The sequence below is a fragment of the Kryptolebias marmoratus genome, linkage group LG6 (genome assembly GCF_001649575.2).
Source record: "Kryptolebias marmoratus isolate JLee-2015 linkage group LG6, ASM164957v2, whole genome shotgun sequence".
Lineage (NCBI taxonomy): Eukaryota > Metazoa > Chordata > Actinopteri > Cyprinodontiformes > Rivulidae > Kryptolebias > Kryptolebias marmoratus.
The window spans coordinates 21,855,787-21,864,438 of record NC_051435.1 but is presented as its reverse complement, the minus strand read 5'-3'; the positions used below and the strand labels follow the sequence as shown (position 1 = coordinate 21,864,438).

The following is an 8,652-nucleotide window of genomic DNA, read 5'->3' as shown; positions in this document are numbered from 1 at the left end:
CTGGTCGCTTTGTCCTTGGGACCGTGGTCGGTGGTGCCGTTTTGGTTCCAGCTGCTTGTTTGCTATTTTTTGGCGGAGCAGGAGTTGACGTTGACGGTGGGTTACGGCTCAGAGCCGGCCATGCTGATTCAAAAGTCATCAACCAGATATAAACAGGGCCACAAAGCTGCGCAATGAAAAGGCCCCGAGTGATTCACACTTTTAGTGGCGGTCAGACCAGCATGCTGGGGTCATTTATGAACCAGCAGAGGGACTTTAACCTTAACAAACGCAACAGCAAAAAACTATATTCAAACACTCACCTCTGATGGCAATTTCCTGCGCTGCAGTTTTCCCAATCCCGCTGTTGGCTCCTGTGATGATAAAAGACCTTCCACTCAGGTTCACATCCAAGTCGGCAGGAGCGAAATGCTTCGCTGCAGCTTCATAGCCGCCCCTGTTAGGGTGAGAGAGAACAGGACTGGGTCATTTCCACCCATATGATCAGAGCAGGAGAAAAGAAGGAGCAACATACATTTTACATGAACCTAATGGTGTCAGACCTATTCCTATATTATGATAACAATTAGAATAAAGCCAGAATGAGTGTTTAAACAGTATTCCTTTGTTTTGATTGTATGTTGTAAAAGCTGGCTTTGAGAATTTACTTGGGAAAAGCAAACCTAATTAATCAATTTAGAAATATCTGTCAAATGGAAATGTATCTGTGTGATGGCAATGTTTCAAAAGGTCTCTGCAAAATACATAAGAACAAGAATATCCCTGTTAGATAATGTTTATCTGTATAATAGTCTAATTATATCACTGACTTAGCAACGTTACTTAAGGCTTTGTGAGTGTTGCGTAAATCATAAAAACACAACATTTGACCACTTCGAACAGAAAACAACATGCTCTCCACTTACTTCGTGTACTCCTGGAGTCCCTTCACAAACCAAACCGCATTCCTATAAATGGACATTTTCACTCGCATGCAAAACAGCTCGTTGCTGTCAAAGAGCCCGGCCGGATTTAAACAGTCTGCTCTCCTTGTTTTATAAGAAGACAGGAACACGGGCGAGGAGTTCACGTGTCCTACAACCGGAAGTGCATTTTATAACAAGACATGTACAGCACCCCTCGTGGATGTTTCGGCTTATTATTGTTAGCTTCGTCGAGCAAAGCAAAACTGTGTAATCTGTCGGATTTAGGATGTCAGGTTGTTAAACGAAAATACAAACAAGCAGACAACATAGATGACGTAGAAAAGTGCGACCATATAATCAAGTATTTCAGTCCGTCTCGCGCAGTTGTCAGGATGGCCGAGTGGTCTAAGGCGCCAGACTCAAGGTAGATCCTTCCCAGATGAGCGGGGCTTCTGGTCTCCGAATGGAGGCGTGGGTTCGAATCCCACTTCTGACAATACTTTTAAAACCCTTCAGTATTTCTATTTCTTTAACTAACGTTCACAAGAAACTGCCGCTAAGACCGGAGACGAGCTATCATAATGGACGCAGACATTTTTTTTAGGCGAACGTCTTCTTCCGGTTTGACGCTCATGGAAACGCGTATCTTGACTGCTGCTCAAAGTTTTAGCTTGAACTTTCACTGCATTACTTCGTTTTACGATCACGCAAGTAATGTACATCATGCGCTATCCTTAAAAAGCTTATGAAAACCAGAAACACCAAATCAATACATGTTTTGCATCAGCTGTTAAAAGGCCTGTTACCAAAGTGAAAGGCGGAGTTGTCAGGATGGCCGAGCGGTCTAAGGCGCCAGACTCAAGGTGTAGCACCTTCCTCTGAAACGGGTATTCTGGTCTCCCATGGAGGCGTGGGTTCGAATCCCACTTCTGACAGCAACTTTTTGAACGCGTGACTTCAAGAAATTTACTTTTTAACTGAAGAACCTTTTTTCTTTTCTTGTCAAATCGCACTTATTCAGATACAAACAGCATCAAACATTCGTAGGTTTGGGATAACAAAAAGTATGGCTTGTAAGTAAATGCTGATATAAGGCAGTTGTAATACATGTTTAGGTTTCTTCATCTCAATTTTCCAGAGTTTGCAACTCTTGTGTTAACAAACAATCATCTTGAGTTTATTATAGTGGTTTAGTTCAGTGCGCAACTTTTCAGTTTGTCCCGGAAGTAAAACTCATTTCTGGAGCTGTTTTTACCCTCATGCGTCAAAAAAAAAACTTCCTGGCTTGCATTTTCCCTGCACCTTGACTTCCACAAGTCCGTGTTGTTATCACTTAACATTTACACTGCCACAAAATCTTCAAATGTCCAAAAAATGTTTCTGCAGCCTGATTTTCTCAAACAGGTTTCATCTGGTTGTTTCAGCATTCACAGTAAAAACCAAAAGGCATCCTGTCTTTGTTGCTCATATATTAATAGACCGAGTACAAAAACCTGATCATGAATGGGAAAAATGCACTAAATACCAATTTTATTCACTAGATGGCAGTGTTGTTTAGGAAGGAAGTAAAAGAAAGATTTAACAGGTGGTCTCAGGGACTTGCTGTGACTAATGCCACATCTTAAACATCATGCAACTTACTTAAAACCTTTCTTTTTATTTATTTTCAAAACCAATTACTTTATAAAACATTTTTTATATAGCTTTTGTTTGAGGTCTATATATGCCATTAAATGTATGAGCATTTTACCTAGTTTACTTTTTGGAGCTTAATGTTGGAATTGGTATTGGAATTGTGTATTAAATTGTAAAAAAAAACATTTCTTCCCATGTATTTGCAAATTTTGAAATTAAACTGCACCAGAAACTGTTTGAATTTAAACCTCTGCATCCTCAATTATCACAAAAATTATTTTGCTGAAAGAGAATTTTTCTTCCTTTAGTGTTTCTTCAGAATAGGTTTTGACTGCACTTTAAAAATAATTTCTTTGTATAGTATATTTTGCTTTGCTGTCCACTCTCTATGCAAGTTTTTGCTCTTGCTCAGTATCAGCAGCTGTGAAGACACTAAGTGTACCTCAGAGCAAGTCTGTCGAAACGATGCATTCAGAGGACGCAAAAATGGAGGCACATAGGTGGACTAAAAATAAAACTGAAACTTTAATTAGGAAAAAAAAAAAAGATGACGAGGCAGCAAAACAACATGAACACATCTTGAGGGAACAGCAGGGAACACAAAGCAACAGGGAGCAGGGAACAGGAGGATCTGACACAGAGCTGTAGACCTGGGGGTATAAATGCTGAACAGGTGAGCAGATGAACAGCAGCAGGTGTGACTGACTGAAGGTGAGGATGACTGAGGAATCGGTGGCAGAGGACCCGGAGAGCCTGACTAAAAAAAACCTGGAATACGATGAAACTCAAAACTAACTCAAAATACCAAAAAACAGTGAGCGTGCCAGATGTAGCGAGACCCCAAACACTTAAGGACTTGTGGAAACATCCTTTATTATGTGTTCCACTGTGTTAAATACACCTGGGTGTCACTTTTTGATGGTCCACATAAATACTATTTATTTTGAAAGCATCGGGAATATGAAGCTGTGTGATAACCATACAAGATGTCTCGGAGTTCAGAGAACTAGACAGGGTTAAAAAGACATTTGAACATCAAAGTTTAAAGCTGCATTTGCTTATACAAATTAAATTCAAACTAATAATATCTTTTGAATATCCCACTATGAGACCATGGTTTGTTGTGAGAATCAGCTACATTAGGTTGAAATAGCTTGTTAGGAGGTCCTGAGACTGCAGGTTTGACCCCAGGTGGCGTCAGGAAGGGCATCCATTTTTAAACAATTGCTAAATCTTTTGTGAGTTTGCTCACAGAAGGAAGCATCCGAAGGAAAGAAGAAGTTTGTTTCAAGTTGTTTTTTTTTTCTGCTCCTCTGCCAGAGGCTTGGGAGCTTGAGGGTCCTCTTCAGTATCTTAGCTGTTCCAGGACTGCACTCTTCTGGACAGAGATCTCTGAGGTTGTTCCTGGGATCTGTTGGAGCCTCTCTTCCAGTTTGGGGGTCACAGCACCGAGTGCTCTAATGAGCACTGGTACCACTGAGGCCTTGACTTTCCACAGTTTCTTTATTTCCTCTTTCAGTCCTTGGTATTTCTCCAGCTTCTCATTCTTCTTCTTCTTGATGTTACAGTCGCTTGGGACTGCTACATCTATCACCACTGCTTTCTTCTGTATCGTATCTATCACCACAATGTCCGGTTGGTTACCCATCACCTGTTTGTCAGTCTGGACCTGGAAGTCCCACAGTATCTTAGCCCTGCCATTCTCCACCACCTTAGGTGGAGTCTCCCACTTTGCCTGTGGGACTTCCAGTTCATACTCAGTACAGATGTTCCTGTACACTACTCCAGCTACTTGGTTATTGCACTCAATGCATGCCTCATATGTTTCTTGCTCTTATGTGTTGAACTTTCTCAGGGTCATATTTGCAAAGTATACATATTGGATCCTGTCTGGTGTGGTAAATGATGTAGTAGATCCTGGCCTCAACATTTCCTTTGCTGCCATGATTAGTGCCTCTGTGCTTTCTTGAAGTCCAGCCCTTTATTTCTTTTATTTTTAGTTAACCGTCTCTTATTACACTTATTCTCATATACAACGACGACCTGGCCAAAGCAGCAGCAATAGACTCAATAAAACAATAATCACAATACAATTGTCATAGTAATAAAAGCATAAAAACACAGAGACTGCATTCATACAAGTCAAATGAATATATATAAATTCATCATAATATTTACATTACACATAACAAAAAAGAACACCAAAGCAGATTAAAAGCAGGTACACTGATCAGAAACTATTGGTTGTTTGGAATTACTAAAGGTGGCTAATGAAACAAGGATGTGGAGCTTTAGACTTTTTTGCAACTCATTCCAGACATTTGGGGCGGCAAACTGGAATGAGAAACGCCCAAAGGGGATGCAAAATTTAGGGATGATCATGGTGATGAAATCACTAGAACGTAATTTGGAGTTAAAGTTGTAAGTGTGAAGATATAGGGAAGTTTGCCAATATTTGTTCATAAATTAGTACCCGTGCAACAACCTATGGGAATGGAGTGATGGCCATTCAACTAATAAACACAGATTACAGTGATGAGTGTTGAAGGAAGCACCCATGACAAAACGGATTGCAGCGTGGTAGGTGACGTCCAATTTATTGAGAGATTTTTTTGGGGGGGCACACCTATTAATGATGTTACCATAATCTAAAATGGGGAGGATTGTCATTTGGACCATGTTGTGCCGAGCAGAATGACTGAACCGATTCTTAATTTAACTGTAGATAGTGCTGTATTGATATGAATATCAAAGGAGAGTGAACTGTCTAGCCAGATACCTGAGTACTTGCAGGAGCTGACAAGTTGCAGTGCTGCACTGTCTAGGGCAGGGGTAGGCAACCCTGGTCCTGGAGAGCCACTATCCTGCATGTTTTACTTGTTTCCCTGCTCCAACACACCTGATTCAGTGGTTAAATTTCCTCTTCATGTTCTGCAGAAGCCTGTTAATGACATACTGATTCAAATCAGGTGTGTTGGAGCAGAGAAACAAGTAAAATATGCAGAATAGTGGTTCTCCAGGACCAGGGTTGCCTACCCCTGGTCTAGGGTGAAGATGTTAGGATTACATGATATTGGAGGTAGATTCTGAATAAACATCATCATTTTTGTTTTATTTGTGTTTAGAGAAAGATGCAGGTCACAAAAAGAGTTCTGAAAACTATTGAAACTATGCTGTAAGGAGGTGATGGCAGCCGCCAGAGATAGACTCCATGTATACAACATGGTATCATCAGCATATAAGTGGATGTTAGAAATACCAGCAGCATGAGCAATGTTGATTATGTAAATTTTGAACAAGATTGTTTATGTTGCTTATGTAGATTCCTCCCCAGCCACTGGTAGGATTTTTTAATATCAGCTGTTTTCTCAGTCTGGTGATGGTATATGACATGCAGAGGCTTATCGTCTTGATTTTCATCGATTTATAGCAACAGCAAGGACTAATTAATTTATAGTAAACCATTGCTGCTCCGTTGCAATAGGCTGGCTGCTCTGTGTTAAGTTTGAGATCATGGGATCATAGTCAAATCAAAGTCTGCTTGATGAAGTTTTGGATTTTTTATAATATTGACATGTTTTAAAACAGCTGGAAGGTTTTTTTTAGTTTTTTTTTTAAATCGGATTGCATTATTTTTTCTGTTCCCATGAGCTGTGCTTGCTGGTGGGGGCATTGCCCACTGACAAGCCCTCTCTAGCAGACCAGTGGAGCTAGACAAACAAGACCTCGGGTCCAGTCAATTTGTCCGGACAAATGTGGGGATTTAGGGCCACGGCAAGCTATGCAGGGACGAGTGCTAATTGTTTGCATGCCAACTAATTCCCCTCAATCCCCTACTCTCTCAAGTCACTCTATTCACCCCTTGTCTTTGTCTGGTCTGTCTTGAACCTGACATGTCGAACCATAGGAAAAGTGGGATTCAAGCTATTTTTTGCACTCGCTTACAAGAAATTTTGTCTTTTTCATCAAATCTTTTGGCATTAAATTGGATAAAAAACTATTATTTTTGTCTCAAATTGTTTCTATCTAAAAGTACTCTTAAATATGGACATTTCTGTAGAGGAAGAGGTCATAGGGTGGGGAGCAGATGCAGGTGGAGGGGTTGTGCCTCCCTCTTGTATGTCTTCTTTCTGGTCAACAATGAGCTGAGATCACACTGCTTTATGACAAGTGGCTGAAACAATCTGAGAAAGTGGCTTGAGCCAAGTGTCACCTCGGGCCCCGTCCTCTAAGATTCAGTAAAGCCCCCCTCTGTGCTCCCCTGGCATCCTGATCAGAGGATTAGGCCCCAGTGGCAACGTCGAGTCAAGAGTGCGCTGGAGAAAGAGAGAGGTATGCAGGCAGCGTGAGGTACATGCTGGTTTCACACGCACCGAAAGCCCATTCAAGAAGGTGAGCGGCATGTATCGAGGGGACCACACACTCACTGTGGCAGTGGGAGCTCGTCAGTTTGAGGGTATCGCAGTGCAGCCAAGCAATCTTTGCACAGAGGAGCATAGAAATATATATATTTCCAATAATCTCAAACCAAATGGATTGTTTGAAGCGTATGATTTCTCTTGCTGTTCCTCTGCTTTTTAAAGACAATTCCAAACTATAAAACTATAAAATAAAACTTAAGTTTTAAAAAAACTGTTATTATTTTATTACCAAATCTTTATACAATACAATAATTTGCCCCTGTTCATTTCAGGGGCTGAAGAAGAACTTTGTAAATTTGAATTAAACAAGAATTCCTAGAAGTAATGCATGTCCCCCACTGCCTTGCATGGCAAAGTTTTCAACAAAGATGTTGAATGATCTGTTAGAGTATGCATTGGAGATGACTCTCAGCTACCACCACACCAAAGTTTAGCTCAGTATCTCTAAAATGTACATCGTTGTAGGCATTTTTATGTTTGCTGAGATCAATTAGGTGTGGCTGCCATATAGAAGTGAGTTGATTCTAAAAGTCAGTCGTAGATGTGCCTTCAGTGATTACTTTCTAAGATTTTGGTTAAAATCCATCCACTGGTTTGAAATCAGCCTTTCAGCCCAACAAACGTCAGGTGGAGAGATAAACATTCAGGTCGGGGAAATCCATTCCCTTAGTTTAGTAATCTGAATGCACAGAATCACAAAACCACTGGTGTCCTTGTGCAGCAGGTGTTTTATACTGTGGCTCTAAGGAGGTATATACAAACAAGAAAACAAGTATGCAGTATAGATTTTTTGTCAATTAGGGGTATATGGTCACCTGTGAGAACATCTTAAAATTTTTTAGACACTGTTTATCACGATTTTATCCATTAATGTGCAAATAGCCCAGAATATGTTGACGATGGTCCAGCTGATTGTTCAACACGGTGTGTGTGTGTGTGTGTGTGTGTGTGTGTGTGTGTGTTTGCATGTGTTCCTGCTTTGGAAAATGCAGGTTGGGCACACACGGCACAATATGGGCTTTAATTCAGACCAACAGCCGCTCTGTCAAAAAGGAGGGGACAAGGCAATTAGCCCGGGGCGAGAGGGAGAAAAAAAGAAAGAACGAAGGGAATTGTGAATTTGACACATTAAATGGTGACCATCATTAGCATGTGGTTGTGTAGAGTTGTATTCACGGGATCCTTGAATGCATCTTGCTTTGCCACTACAACCATACCCTCCCCCCCACCTCTGTTCTCAGTCTGTCCATCATCCCCACGGCCACCTTTCAGTCGTAATCACCCTGTTTGGCCTCCGTTTTCTTTCAGTTTCTTCGTCTTTTCTGATGCTTTCATGGTTTTTATGCCGCCTGGAATGGAGTCCCTGGGATCCCTAAATCAAAACAAATTAAGCAGGGTAATTAGACACAGGAACAGAGGAAATGTTGGGTACTAGTTGGTAGGCTCGACACCAGTCACAGCATAAGCTTATCTTTCCAGATTCACAATATAACTTTGACACTGTTTACAGAACTAAAAAAAAAAAAAAAAACTGTGGATATTGCCCAGCAGCTCATGCAGGGTTTTTGAGGACACATTAAAAAGTTGTTTCAACTTGAATAAGTCTTTCACTTTGCAGAAGACCCGATGCAGCTTCTGTTTCAGCTGACTTTCACTCAGCTTCCTGTCTCTGCTATATGAGCCTGGAAAAG

General features: G+C 40.9%; 1 protein-coding gene and 2 non-coding genes across 3 annotated transcripts in view; 2 read left to right on the top strand and 1 right to left on the bottom strand.

The window, feature by feature from the left end:
• The window catches only part of dhrs12 (dehydrogenase/reductase (SDR family) member 12), a 25,188-nt gene extending 24,098 nt beyond the window's left edge, over positions 1-1,090 (bottom strand). The window contains exons 1-2 of the mRNA XM_017421082.3: positions 906-1,090; positions 303-436 (exon numbers count right to left, since the gene is read on the bottom strand). Coding sequence (XP_017276571.1) covers positions 303-436; positions 906-973 — 202 coding nt within the window. The 5' untranslated portion in view covers positions 974-1,090. The remainder of the gene's footprint in view (positions 1-302; positions 437-905) is intronic.
• A 201-nt stretch (positions 1,091-1,291) lies between these two features.
• trnal-caa lies at positions 1,292-1,401 on the top strand. Its single transcript has 2 exons — positions 1,292-1,329; positions 1,356-1,401. It is a non-coding gene; the product is annotated as a tRNA-Leu (tRNA).
• A 329-nt stretch (positions 1,402-1,730) lies between these two features.
• On the top strand, positions 1,731-1,840 carry trnal-caa. Its single transcript has 2 exons — positions 1,731-1,768; positions 1,796-1,840. It is a non-coding gene; the product is annotated as a tRNA-Leu (tRNA).
• Positions 1,841-8,652: the final 6,812 nt, after the last annotated feature.